We start from the raw sequence: 14,860 nt of genomic DNA on the forward strand, positions 1-14,860 counted from the left end.
GAGAATGGAGAAGAATGACAATTAGCTGCTAGGGCTGCACAGGTTAAACACATGCACAACTTAATGAGCTCAGAAAATGCATTTAAGGTAAGCCAACAAGAACTGTTAAAAACCCCCACATATTCTGCCTGCATTATCTTTTGCTTTAAAATTTGAAAAAAAAAATCAATTTGCAAAATATTTTTTGTCATACTTGTATGAGTTGCCCCTCTACGGTTTCAGTTCCTAAGTACCTCCGTGATGCCTTGGAGGAGCTGTAGTCAGGCACCATCGTTCCCCATTTACATCTCCTGTCCAGGTGCAAAGCCTGACTACTCTTCCCAGCGCACACAAGGCACTCCAGCCTGCCCAGAAGGTGCTTGCCGGCAGTATTCAGAGAACCGTAGCCTGTCTAAGAGAACTGATCCAATAAATGAGAATGGAGAAGTGCAACACAACAGCTATAGCTTCTAGGAAGCAGTTTTTTAAGACTGCTTAAAAACTGAGATTTTTTTGCTCTTTAGTTGGTCAGCCCTATGGTAAACTAATAAATAACGGACTGATCTTAGATTTTTCAGCTTTCAGATGAAAAAAATGTGTGGGGTTTTGGGTTGGTTTTTTACACATACAGGAGCCTTATCAGTAAGTCCATTTAGCTTCATGCATTCCATACTAATTAATCGCTTAAGCACAAACTCTACCTTCATCCTGCACCTGCTGCTCATTTAAGGAATATACTCTACAACCCTTAAATCCAAACAAGCAAATATATAATCTATTCACACATTAATGTCCTTCAATACTCTTTTGAGGGTTTAACCAAAACCAGCTGACCTGGAAAAAGGCATGGGTAGGAGTACGTTTAATGTAAACGGGTAGTATCTTCAGACGGTATCAGTAAGAGAAAATTCTTTTTTATTGTGACTTGAAGAGTAATCAGTACAATGAGTTCTTTCCTGGTGAGTTTGCCATTTGGGAAAGACAGGAAGGAACATCTGGGAAAAGAGGCGTTTACTACACCCTGTCAACCTTAAGATAATAAAAAAAGCACATTCCTTGTTTATTTGACTTGGTCTTCATTATCTTTAAGCTACTGCAAGTGTCACAGAGAAGATTTCTAAGCAGACAAATGAATTGTTAGTGCACTTTGAAGAACTTACTGAACAGCAGCAGTTCCTGAAGAACACAAAACCTCCCGACCCGCACCACTGCCCCACAGAGCTGTGCCTTCCACGGACATTTCTACAGGCAGCCAGCGAAACTGCTCCGCTCCATCAGGCAGTGGACAAAGCATCTAAGGCTGCCTCTACAGACCAAAAATCCTTTTAGCTCAGACACTTTGGAAGGCATGGTCTTATTTCCAGAGTGACTTATGTCCCTAAGTTATACTACGAGTTGACGGGATTTAGGCTCTTGGAGGCAGGAACCATCTATGTGCACCCAGGTCTGCCGTTTAGCTGCTTCTGAAGTTTCCAGAGCTGACACCTAAGTTAGGCATATCAACCTTTCTCTCTTCCCAGCTTTCTGAAATTTGACTCACTTTAGTAGTCTGGCTTTCCAGCCTTGCTTTCTATGGGAAGATTTGCTCAAACAAGCCTGGATTCCCTTTGAAAATGAAGTTTAGGAAATCCACTTCGGCTTGCAATTTGAAATGGAGCAATGCTTCAATGCTTTTAAAAGACAGCTGTAAATGTCTGCATACCAAGGTGTACTTTATCTTGCACTTCAGAGATTAGGTAGACCTTTAAAAGAGGTATTGCCAAGCTGTACAGTCCCATTTAGGGCTGAGCAGCTGATAAGGAGCAGACGAGAGAGTGACCTGGAGCCCCCTTCTACAGAGCTCAGCAGATCCCCTGATGGCCACGGCCCTGGCCACCGCCTGCCTTCATCTGAGACATTCCTATAGGGGAGTGCATAGGCTGGGCTATAGAGAAGGGAAACGCACCTGTGCCTGTGCCTGTGCCCAGAGATGAAGGCATGGGACACAGCGAAGGCTTTCTGGATCAGGTTTTCCTCATACACACCATCAATGGGTCAGTACAGCCTGGAAATTTCAGAGTGAAAGAATTATAATTGCTTCAGATTCATAGTTCTCTATTAGCAAAGGATTCATGGCATTAAGAAACTTAAATCGCTTGCTTTAAATTCACTTCTATGAATTTGAATAGAGGAGGGAAATGTGAGGTCTCTGATAAAAGCGGTGTTCCTCTAAATGCACGCTGCATTATGAAATAAAGAAAGAGGAGGAGAAGTCGTATCTGAAAGATAAACCAAACTCCCTCCCAACCTGACCTCCGCCCCCTCTATCTCAGTAGAAACGCTCTCAACACACAGGGCTCCATACCGCTAATGATCTAACACCGGCTAGGTTAACATACATTGAAGGGAGTGATGTAGAAATATGAACGTAAATTTGGTGTAAGACCAAAGGTTGACCAGTATCCTGTTTTCAACAATGGCCAGCAACAGGAGGTATAGGGCAAGAACGCAAGAACAAAGCAAGCAGGAATTACTGATTCCTTAATTGACACACTTACTTATTTTTAGTATGCCCTCCTGCTTCTGGCAATCTGTATTTTAGGGAACCAAAAGGTTGCTTCCACATCTTTGTGTCTGCTGTCTTCTCTTCAGGGATTTTTCCTTCAGACAGCTTCCTTAGCCCACCTTATGACCTCTGCACTGTCCCAGGACAATGAGCTCTGTAGCCGGGAGCCAAGTGATAGTGAACACTGGACATGGGGACTAGAGGGGTATTTGGGCCATCTACATTTGGGAAAATCCTTGTGATGAAGCAGAAAACATTTATTTTATTCTAATCTTATCAGTAAATCACAAATGCATTCTCTGTAGCCAGAGGATTACCTTTGGGATTAATTACAATACCAGCTTTCTGCTTTTCACAACGCCTTCTTTCGCAAACCTATTCAGTATTGTGCTCTGCAGGCCAAATTCTCTTCCCAGATACCTCTATAAATCCACTGAGGCAAAACAAGCTAAATAGAGTCTAAAGTGAAACAAGACCATGCAAATTGGATTTATTAGCTGTCGTGTACTTTCCTGCCGTTCTGATTGTTTTCCTTCATTTGTTGCAAGGCCACGCTGTTACGTCCACTGTCAAATCCAGGGAAAGGAACCGAAAGCCTCTGGACTACGCAGCAGTCCTCCGGTGGAATTTGCTACAGCTCAGGAAGGATTTGAGACATCCCAAAGACAGGAGATGCGGCTGCCAGGGGACGGTGGGAAGCGGAAGGGCCAGCCCTGGCAGAGGGGCAAGGCTCAGCTGCCTCCTGCCCGGCACCGGCCCCATCTCTCGCTGGCAGCACGGCTTTCCAGGGAGCTGCTATCGGTCATCCCAAAGCATCGGGACCGAGTTCCCTAGAGAAACATTGTACTGAACGACATTTTTCTGTGTGGGAATTATATACAGTACTTCCCCTTCTGATGCCTATCGCATATTTGAGCAGTCATTTGAAGTCGTCGTGTTCTGTTTTGCTCCTGTTATCAAATCACAGTTTTAACATAACAGGGATAATTATAGCTACCGTAAATTAAAAACAACAATATGCTCTGTTTGTTACGCATCAAAAGTATATTCTTTGACAGGGAACATAAGGGAAGTCCCTGTCCCAGAAAGAAATATCACTGTTGTAGCTTCTTACAGACTCCCCTGGTTAGAGAACTGAACAAAGAGTTCAAGAGTCCAGGTATTTTATGAAGATAGGACCCTGATTTGCAATATCATCTTGGATCGGTCACTTAACCAATTAATGTCTCACTTGCCTTACTATGGAAATCATAAAAAGAATTCCTGAAACATCTTGGGCATACTCAGCTAAGGCTCAAAGTCAAACCAAACTGATGCATCAGCTTGGATGCGATGGTATCAAAGCAGACAAACAGCTCTAGCAAGAGCCTGGCTGAAATGTCAGTGTCGGCTGAAATCAGCTGCTACCTCTGGGCAGTGTTTCTTGGGCTGAGCTTTCTCATGGCATACTCTGGGCATCCTCATCTCAGCCATGATGCTATTGCTTCCCCGTTTCCTCAGACTTGCCTGATTGTCTGCACGCATCTACTACCTTGTCTGACGTTCAGATTGTAAGTTTTTTGCAATAGAGGATCATTTCATTTTTGTGTGCATATGGAGCCTTGCACAGAGGGATCCTGATCTGTGATCGAGGCTCTCAGGTACTATGTTAATAAACACGCTCAAGAGAATTCCCCGCAAGAGCTGAGAAATAGTCTGACCCACAGATTTACATGCAGTATTCTTTGAGCAAAGGTGTATTTGCAAACAAGGGATATTTCTGCTAGCTAGCTATGTTAAGCTTTCTGTACATGCTAGCTCTGACTGTGTAAGAGATCTCTGCTGAATTTCCAGCGCTGGATTTTTCCAAAAAGAAGCAGTATAATTAGTCAACTGTCGTAATGTGTAAGTGTTCTCCTGACAATGCACAGAAACAGAATGATTTATGATTGCACTCAAAGAAGAGATTCATGGCCTGGAGTATTAACTGATGGCTGCAACGTAAGCTGGATGCAAGTACTGTCCAGTAAGTGGCTTCTTGCAATCAAAGATATACTCGGATATTCTATATTGCAGTTTTGGAGGCACCTTGATGTTTTTCTTTTCTTTCTTTGTGTTCTGTGTCTGTTCCTAACATTTTAAATTATGGGCAACTGAGTTAAATTCAGCTTTAGGCTGCCCTGCAGAAAAGTTGGCCAGAAGGAATGCCATGATCAGTGAAAAATGCTTTCCAAAACAAGAAGAAAGGTGAATATTTTTGTCTTAATTTGAAGCATTAGCCTTTTTCAGACATTAATGGGGGCATTCAAGGAGACTCTTCTATAAAGCCCACAAATCTGAAAAATGAGCCTTCCTTGTAAACATCAAAATTCTGTATATCTGATACGGATGCTCCCTTCCACATGAGTTGTTTGTTTTGCTGAAACCAGTACCTGTGGTTTCTAGTCAAGGGCTCATGAGACACAACGTACCGCATCCTGCTCACAACCCAGCCTCATAACGAAACTGGTGATCTTCTCCCGCGCTTCGCCCCTTAGCACGGCATTCCCAACCTGCCCACGTGAAAAAGGCAATATATTTGGTGGCAAATGTCACAGATGGACACATCCCGCTACAGGCTGAGCCCAGAGACTTGGAGCATTCAAGTTCAGCTAATGTGCATCTCCTCGCTTTCCCAGGTGCCCCACTGTGCCTGCACATTAGGACAGCTGGCGAAGCAGTGACAGAAACCCCACCGGGGATGGTCAACCACAGAAACGAAGCAGAAGCAGAGAGGAGCTGAGGAAAACAGTCACTGGAAAGCTGCATCAGAGCTTCACCTTCTGACCAAAGAGCACTTAAAAACCCAAACTTGCTGCTGGACAAGACAAGGGGATTACTCACACAAATTACTCATGTGCCCAGGGCAGCAACGGTCCCTGTGATTCTAGGTCTCGAGAAGCATTTAAATATTAAGATGGATATTTCCCCTCTGTTTTTTGTGCCGCGTGTGACTTTTCAAAAGATCAGCTGGACGAATCACTGCAAAACCACCAAAACTGTCTACCAGATGGCGGCCACTGATTAATTTGTCTTAACTTCAGCCAAAAAGGAAGAAAATGCGATGGGTGGAGCAGTAAAGACAAGCACAATCAACATCCGACCAAGTAGGGTTTCCTGTCACCTTGGGAACGACACTGATTGGCACTGCGGTTTCCTGTGTACAAGCTAAAACCAGTAGCAACTGGACTAACAAGAATAAACGCCAGATAAGGGACCTGGGAATACAATAAAATTATTATAAAATTCCTGACTAAACATCAGAAGACAGTAAAAGCAAAGCCAAGGGTAGGCATGGGCTGCGTGCTAAACGGAGCACTCCCTGGCACCTGAGAGAAGAGGACTACGAAGCTGCATCAGGAGAACTTCTCCAAACAAGGGTGGGCTAATTTGCCTGAATTATCCACTCCCAGAAATGAATGTCACGTGCTTTGAAGAGCTTTTAGTTCTTTGCAAGTGAAGAAAAAAGGGATGTGGGACAATTTAAAGCGGAGATGGAGCTCGGAGCGGAAATGTACCATCTGCCCACGCTAATCTGAAGTAATTTGCAAGATGTGCTAGAGACACAGGGAAATGGCCTGTGGGTGTAAGTTTGGGCAATGGTACATAGTTACTTGCATCTACTTATTTAGATCGTAACTCCCACAGAGTTTTGCTTCAAAGAGCTCGAACCACAACCAAAACACCTTCTCAACCAGCCAGGCGTCAAATAGTTAAAGTATGGTTTTTTAAGGGTCTTTGTTAGGCTGATGCCTGAGTTCACTTCCCCTCCAGAGAAGGGGACAATTCACATTCCTGCCCTCTTCCTACACTGCAGATAAGCAAAGACGTCTGTAACGGGTTGGACAGAACAGACCTTTGTGCAACTCAGAGGTCCAGGGCTTGCAAAAAGTGTTCAGAGTGACTGTGCACTAAGAGAAACGTTACACAAAGGCAAGTGGGAGGTAAAGCTTATTCCCTCTCTAGTCATGAACCCACGTGCTAAGAGAGACCTCTCAGGCACTGAGCAGCAGACCCCCAGAGCTGGATCTCTCTTCATGTTCCCCGTTACTTAGACCGGTTTCTCCCACCTCGGTAGCCCAGGTTTTCAGCCCTTGCCCTTACCCTGTCACCCAGAGCGCAGGTGCCAGCAGTCACGGAGTGGCCTTCCAGCCAGTTGAGACGGCCTGAGGAGGAGGAGGGATACGGGGAGACCCTGCACTGAAAGGAGCATTACGAAAAGGCACAGCCTCTAAGCAGCTGCCCGTGACCAGGACTGCTCCCCTCATGTCAGCTGCTACACCATCTGTGCACATCTTCATGTGCAAGCTACATCTAGAAAAAGAAATTAAACAGCACCAGGAAACGATCCCAGGCACTGAAACTCGGTAATTGATACTGCTACGTATCAAGCCTTGCAGCCCTGGCTTGTTTTTAGCCTTTGCCAACAAGAGTACTCCAAAGCAACTCACTGGCACAGTCTGGGAACCAGAACACTCACAAACCATTCCCAGTCGGCAGACTGCATCCAGCCCCTGCGCTTTTGGAGGTCAGGGGAGCTTGGCAGTATGGACACAAACTAATCTCTGCTAGCTGGCCTCTGTGCAATAAGTGTTTCTGGGTGTATTGCATTTATTAGTGCATCTTACAGACTAGGACAGAATACAGCTGAGAGGTCTGCCAAATGAGAAATGCATTTTCAGGTCTTTCAGAAAGTGTGTTTGTGGGTTTTTTTTACTGTATTCTCTCACTCTTCTGAAATGATGTGGACAAATGGTAGCATGTAGGACTTTTCCGTACTTCAGGTTAAGGTTCTCATCTTTGCTTTGTCTCTTCAGACGGACAGGCCAGCCAGCCAGTCTCAATCCAGGGGTGAAGAGAGCGGTGGGAGGAGGTTTATGTGCCATGTCCAAGGTGCACTGGCAGAGTCAGTGGCAGAGACGGACCCGAGCACAAAAATTCCTGCCTCCCACCTCAAATTCAGTTTACTGGTCCCTGGTGCTTTGCAAATTCCTTCTGATAGGATATCACTGTAAAACTGTTCCCCAGCTAGCACTTTTGTGTTGGCGCATAGCTGTGCTTTCAACAATTACACTGACATTTTCCTGAAAACAATCCCTAGGATTTAAATTAAGAATGCAGAAAGCATATTCAGCTCCACACAATAGGGTAAATTTATCCTCCAAATCTATGCAAAGCTAGTATATTTTAGCCAGGAAATTCAAGGCCCCTTCCTGTAAATATATTAAGTTCCCATGCTTGTGTCATAAACTACAAAACCTGGCATGTTTACAGTAGTCCAACTGGAAGGTGCTACCCTCTGAGCATTACTTGAAATGATTACTCACAATGGACGGTTTTGTACAAAGATAACAGATCAGCAACACCATAATTATATTTGCAGTGACTGTGCTCTGTGATCTAAAAATCAGAACAGAACAAGAGAATTGTTGGAAATTTTTCCCATCTATTAGAGTGGAGATTTGGTTGCACAGTGATATCCTGAGATGCCGCTGCCATTATATTAATGAAGCAAAGAGCACATCAGGTTTTTTACCCTGGTTCCAATATTTCTTATAAGGTTTTATTTGGCATATGGTATTGTTAAGATAATGATTCATTTTGACCGATACTGTTTTTGTAACACTAAGAAAACAGGCATTACAGTTAGTGTTTGTCATCCACAGCATTTGTCATCTAGATGGCAATTGACAGGGCACGGAAATTGTACAGGTGGCTGGAACAGTAGTTTAATTTGTATGTCTATGCAGAATAACTAATAAAAGAGAATAGTTATCAATATTAACTCAGGAATTTTCTTCCACCTCCAAACTTGAAGCCCAAACTGTCCATGATTTTATCTGTAAAAGGTGTCAAATACAAGATGTTTCTGAGGAAGGAGGTCAAAGGCAGACAGAGAACAATAATTGCTTTCATTATTTGTTCAACTATATGTGTGAGTACTTCTTGCTAATACATTCCCGAATCAAACTTTATCTTTTGGCAGTGAGTTCCACAGACTACTATGGATTGTCTGAATACATTTTTAAAAATTATTTAAAAATATATTGCCTTTCTTTTCCATTAGAATATCTCTTTTTCTTATCTTATAAGTAGACAGAGGTGAGCATTTAGCAGCTTTACAATGCACATTATTTTAACTTTTATTTCATTATACTCACAGTGAGCTATACTCACTGTATGTCCACTAAACACTTCTTAGAGCTGGAGAAAAGAATTCTGCTGTCAATTTACAGGCATCTTCAGGATCGTAAGAAAAACCTCACTGGTTACAGTCTGTTAATTGTGGCATAGGCTTTTTATAGTATTGCTCTGCTTTGTGGGGAAAAGTAACGTCACGCATGGTTCTCACATCTCACAATCAGAGTTCAAGCCAAGATTCACTCCTATCTGTTAAGTTTATAGGGACATTGATTTAGGTGATTTTCCCCCTACTATTTTCTATTCTGATGCCTACTGATTTTCTCTAGGGGTTGCAGACTTGGTTGCGCAGCGTACGTTGAATGATGTCAGTGAGCAGCCCTCTCCCTCCCAGTTCTGCTCACGCTGGCATGGCCTGCCTTCCCTTTCACAGAGTATCTTCTGCTTTCCTGTGCCCCAGCAGTGCTTCCATACTGTTGCAGAATTCTTCCCTTTCACGTTATAAAAATATTTCATTATTTTACTTATCTGCCAGGTTTTCGCCCTATTTGCCAAACTTTTTTCCTATTATATTCTCCAGTCTTTTGTATTTATTTGCAGAGAAAAAAAAAAAAAAAATTACCACGAAGCACATGTAAAATGTTACTCCACCTGAATGAGAGTCCTGCATGCCCTGAGCATCCTGATATGTGAACATGAGGAGCTCTCCCTTTCAGACAGAACAATTTTCCAATGAATCTGTAACAGACTGAGAAAACACAGTGCTGTGATTTTTCCCACTGATTATTTAGATGTAATACCCACAGTTTTAGGTCTTTGTGGCAAGGAAGGAACACAAATGCTTGAGAAGACTTCTCAAAGCACTGTTTGTGTTTTTTTAACACACACAGTAGAAGAGCTGTTTTCCACATTTTCTTTTCTTCCATGTACTTTTGCATGCTAGATAGTAACTAATTTCAACAAAACAGTATATAGAATCATAGAATCAATTGCTTAGGTTGAAAAAGACCTTTAAGATCATCGAGTCCAACTGTTAACCTGGCACTGCCAAGTCCACCACTAAGCCATGTCTATTGTGCACTTGTAAGTTGAAATACAGTTGTCCTAGTCACAAATAACACTGGAACTAAAACTCACAGGAGTAGTGGCTCAAGGAAAAGTAAATCCAGTTGTAAAACAAGTGAATACTGTGCTGGTGTGGAAACTTATTTATATTTATATCCCCACCATGATTGTGTTTTAACAACTCACTGCTTGTACTAGGAATTTTCAGTGCTTGTCAGAATGAAACTTAGAATATCACATGTCAGAATGAAACTTAGAATATCACATCCCACTTCACCAGATTCTGATTTTGGCTGGAACCATTCATATCAAGATGAATTTTGGGCCAACCAGCAGAATAAAAGGAAGCCTTACTCTGCTGAAAGAAAAAGTATATACTATTCACATAAACATATAAAAGCCTAAGTAGAAAAATAAACACTGATGCAATATTCATGGATATGCTCACAGAAGAGAAAAGGATCATTTAGAACCTAAATTCAGGCATCGGCGCTATGATATTGTGACAGGTCATCACCAAAGACACCCATGGGAGAACATCAGCTCTCCCACTGCCTCGGTCAGTAACAGCACTGTGTGATGGAGAAAGTCTTTGCTGCAAAGGACCAGCAGTTGAGAAAACACCAGAAGAGCAACTTTGAAGCATGCCGTACTGAATGATCTGGAGGATGCCAGGAGGTTCTGAAGACAGCCCTTCACTTGCCTGCCCCAGCATCTATCATTAATTGTGAGAGAAAGGGGTCAGTGCCTCTTTGTTCTGACAGCCCTCTCACCTCTTCAGCTGTCCATCCATCCTCCGCTCTCAGCCATCACCACTCCATCCCTTCCCCAACCGCACCCTGCACATGGGCACACATCCCTGATCAGCATCCAGAAAAACAACTCACCTCCTGAGGCCGCTGGGCCAGTTACCATCCTGACTAGGTGACCACCTTCCCTCCTCCAAGAGCTATAGCCAAAGAATAAAAACTGCAGGCCGCCTTCACACCAGGTCTGGGAGGTGGCAGTGAGATCTGCCAGCTTTAGGTGTCACCTTCCCCGCACCCTGAGTCACGCACAACTGCATCCAGCAAGGCACTGAGCACCGGGGTACGTATGTGTCACCTGCGGCATCCTACACATCTGATCATGCTAATGTTGCATAATCTGCTGGGGAAGCTGTGTCTTATAGAAACAGCTGAGTAAGAGCCTTTCCAGATATACAGAAAAAAATGTACATGGACTTGGCCGTAGTATTCAGAAGCACAATACATTTTAAGAAGCTCGACAAACTCCCAGAAACATTTTGATCTATGTACAGTTCTCCATTAACAATTTGTCTGCCTCCGTACCAGCCAATACTATTCCTATTAAAACAGAAAGGTTCAGAGGGCCAGATGCTGATGTGGTGCTTTGTGAAAACTGAGTTCCACTATTTTTGCATTTAGATACGGTCCTCAAAGCAGCACCTAGTGCGCAGGGCAGCGAGAGCTTGAGAGGCAGGCTTCATCTGGCTCTTCTGCCCCATCCTTCGGAGATACTGTCACAAATTTCCCGTCTAGATGGTAAGGTACAGTGGCTGGCTCACCCTCTGGTTTGGCCCACAGTCCCTTGATTCCTCTTTGAAAAGATATCGTCTGGATCATACTAGGCATTTCATGACTACAATCACACTTAAGGAATCAAACCAGGGAGTTTGGAGAGTTACGAAATACTGCTCAGGAACCACTCAAGCCATCTAGCCAAAGGAATCTCAATGCTAAGTTTGTCAAGGAGCCCCCATATCCACACTAGCCTGCCAAGAGCTTCTTCACTTGGCAAAAACCAAAATCAGAGTGGCAAATATTATTGAATGGGTGCCCCTAAGCTGTGGCTATGACCAGGAGGGGACCTCCAGGCTTGATCCCACTCCATAGCGACAGAAAAAGGGCTGCGAGCAGACTGTTTTGTGCACAGTGTGCTGCTTGCAGTGTGCAGACCCATGCTGTAAGGTCCACCGTGTAATGAAGATGGCCCAAGGTCGCTGACTGCAGGGTTGTTGGGGGCAGAAAGGTAGAGAGGGGTTTTAAACTGTCCACATCCCAGGTCATTAGACATTGTCTGAGGCAAAATGTGTTGCTACTTTTTGCCTCCAGTGCTTGTGGTGTCAAAATGTGTGTAAATTTGTTCATAGTACAAGATATAGTAAACAAATAAGAAATATATATAATAATAGCTTCTTATTTCAGAGGAAGAGAAGACAACCTATTCCCTAAAGTTGTCTCCCTCACAGCCCCAGACCTTCGCATCACTGGGCTTGAAATAAACTTAAACCTTAGAAGTGGACTTGGGCTGATAAAGTGTAACTGTATTAAACATGACAAAAAGAACTGCAGAATGGGACGTTATCACAACTGCTTTCACTTTTTCACAATGGCCTATTAGTGTTCTTCTACAGTAGAAACCGAAGTGCTCAGTTCCTTCAACTTCTTTTTCCTTAGCAATAAGCTGAAATGCCTGGTTTATTTGATCAAACATCAGGTTTAGTTTCCTCTTTGTATCTCAGCTCTCCATTTTGACACATCTGACTCAGAGCTTTGTCCTTCCAAAGGACGAAATTTGGTTTAGGAGTATTAAATGCTAAGTACTTATCGGTGGTGTGGAAACTAAGATCCTAGATCAATACTTTTCATTTTCGTTGTTTGAGCAATGGAAAAATTTCTTCCCTGGTCCTTAAGCACAAACTCCCTCTACGAATTCCTTCTCCCCAATCCCTCTCAACTATTATGTATGGTATGTTAGGTACTAGGTATTATAAACTAGCTATGTGATCCCCATGCTTGTGTTCTTTATTTTTAGGGTCTTGTGGAATGACAGCAACTATCAAAACATATTTACTTTCTTCCTCCATTCCTTATTCTTTTAGCTGCAGTGATATCGCCACATATTTTATGACAGCTCTGCTTTTCAGCATCTTTACTCAAGGAAGAATCAATCCCTTTCCCTTAGCTCTGTCTGGGGCTTACAAAGCCATTGATAAAATCTCTCATTGAAATTCTGTGGTTCAAGCTGAATCAGTGTTACTGCTCAAATCTGAGAGTCCTCACAGAGGACACAAGGCTCCACTTGGTCTCCTTTTCATTCTGATTTCCCTGTCATATCTGCGTGGCATCTGTTCTTTCATTTATGGTCTGTGCTGGGGTAAAAGAGTTCAGTTCCATGGCAGCATGCTATGTTAGTTATTCAGAGCACTGATGCTTTATGAAAGTGGCCTACAGCCATCAGGCAAGAAATTATCCAGGTTTCTAACAGAGGAGAGACAGATGTCAATGTGCATTCTCCTGTGGGAAGAATAACGGGTTTTATAAAAGGAGCACTGGCCCAGTTTTTGAAAGGTAGAATGAGTGGCAAGGTTTGGTGCCCAAGTATTTCTGAGGAGCTGCACACAAGGGTTGGTTTCATTACTAATCACTTCTTTCTCTTTTTTGCAAAGCCTGTAGACTTCGGACTGTATCCTGACCATCATGGAAAGCTGGTTTGGAGAACAAAAATTATCTAAAGGTGATAATGGAAACAGTATATGAGATTGGTAAATGCACTCAGTTGGTGTAAATACTGCTTCTTTCCAGGTTTCCCATGTGCTAGGGACTCTCTCACAATGAGAACATCCTTTGCTGACAAAACATAACCAGCCCTTGTGCCCTCTGCCAGGATCTCCAGGATCAAAATAGGCAAAAATCAATGGAAAATGAAACATTATTTTTTGGAGCAATTGTTGGAAAGGGGAGGAAACAAATTGGCAAAAAGAATTCCAGTACCGTTGTTAATCTCAGTCCAAACTTCTGGACCTTTGCTCATAGGAAAAGAAAAGGAAAGGGGAGAATACCCATGGGACAGATATCAACACACCAAAATCAGATGTCCATATGGCAAAGTCTCCATTCATTGACAGAAGAGACACATATGAAAACATGCAGCATGAGTATAACAAAGCAGAATAAATCCTGAACGTGCCAGGCACCATCCTACCTTTCCTGGAGCCCCACAGGTTTCATTCTGAAAGGAGACGGACTGGCACACAGGGGAGGTTTGAGCTCAGGAACACATTGGCCTTGAGGGTCCACGACAACACTGACAGCCTTTGGAGCCTGTTCAGGCTGGACCATGCTGTTGGCGGTCTTATACTCGGACTGAGATGTCTGCAGGGGAAGGGGCGAGAGGTGGATCTCCTGCTTCTTTTCCTTCTCTTGTCTCAGTGACAACTGGATCTTCTCCTTTAATCTGTACAGAACCTACAGAAATAAAGAGAAAACACCAATCTCAAATCCCTGGTAAACAAGGCAAGGAAGGTATCGCACATGCTGGATAAGATCGTTATACGTGGCTTTCATTCCTAGAAGGTAAGCCATTAATTGTGTTACATGGCGTTTCTCACAAGATAAATATTTCCATTACATAAACCACAGTGTGTACACGTGGGCAGTAGAGATTTTAACAGTTCTCATTGTGAGCCAGTAATTACTTGTGATACCAGCAGTGGTATTATTAAAGGGGCAAATAACATAGAAAGGAAAAACAGTTATAAAAGACACTGTGAAGAAGGAAATACTGATCAACAGAGTAATTGTAGGAATTCTTTAAAAGAAATTTAACAGAAGAGAGACAATGGCACAAAAGAAAATAGATGCTTATCATATAACCAGGCACATGTCTCTGATTATAGCAGCCTCAATTTGTTTCAGAGCAGATGTTCTTAAAAGCTTTTACTCATTTTGCACGGAGCTGATGGTTGAACAGAGTAACTTTACTAGGTCCCTTTTGTAATGGTAGGCTGCTACTACTCTAAAATACTCCTCAGGATAAGGATATCCCTCAATATCCTCAAATAAATGTAACCTATTCTGTAATAAAGCTGAAGCGATGAGTGGCGTATAAAGTTATTTAAGCATATGATCAGAAACGTGTGTTTTACAATTACCAAGACATTGACGTCTGAACCTACAGTAACACCAGGATTCTCTGTCCACCAGTTGCTTATGAACTGGGATGTCATATATCTGCAGCAAAAGCTTTTCAGAAGTTGTACTGATCCTCTTCCACCAAACTCCGCACTGACGTTGCTGTACACTGGCGTGGTGAGGGCTGGCAGGTAGC

At 43.1% G+C, this 14,860-nt stretch overlaps 1 protein-coding gene across 1 annotated transcript in view; it reads right to left on the minus strand.

Annotated features, from left to right (window-relative positions):
* PTPRR (protein tyrosine phosphatase, receptor type, R) overlaps positions 1-14,860 on the minus strand; it is a 76,012-nt gene that overhangs the window by 43,987 nt on the left and 17,165 nt on the right. The window contains exon 4 of the mRNA XM_009710126.1: positions 13,736-13,998. Coding sequence (XP_009708428.1) covers positions 13,736-13,998 — 263 coding nt within the window. The remainder of the gene's footprint in view (positions 1-13,735; positions 13,999-14,860) is intronic.

The sequence above is a fragment of the Cariama cristata genome, unplaced genomic scaffold (genome assembly GCF_000690535.1).
Source record: "Cariama cristata isolate BGI_N322 unplaced genomic scaffold, ASM69053v1 scaffold191, whole genome shotgun sequence".
In the NCBI taxonomy this organism is placed as follows: Eukaryota; Metazoa; Chordata; class Aves; order Cariamiformes; family Cariamidae; genus Cariama; species Cariama cristata.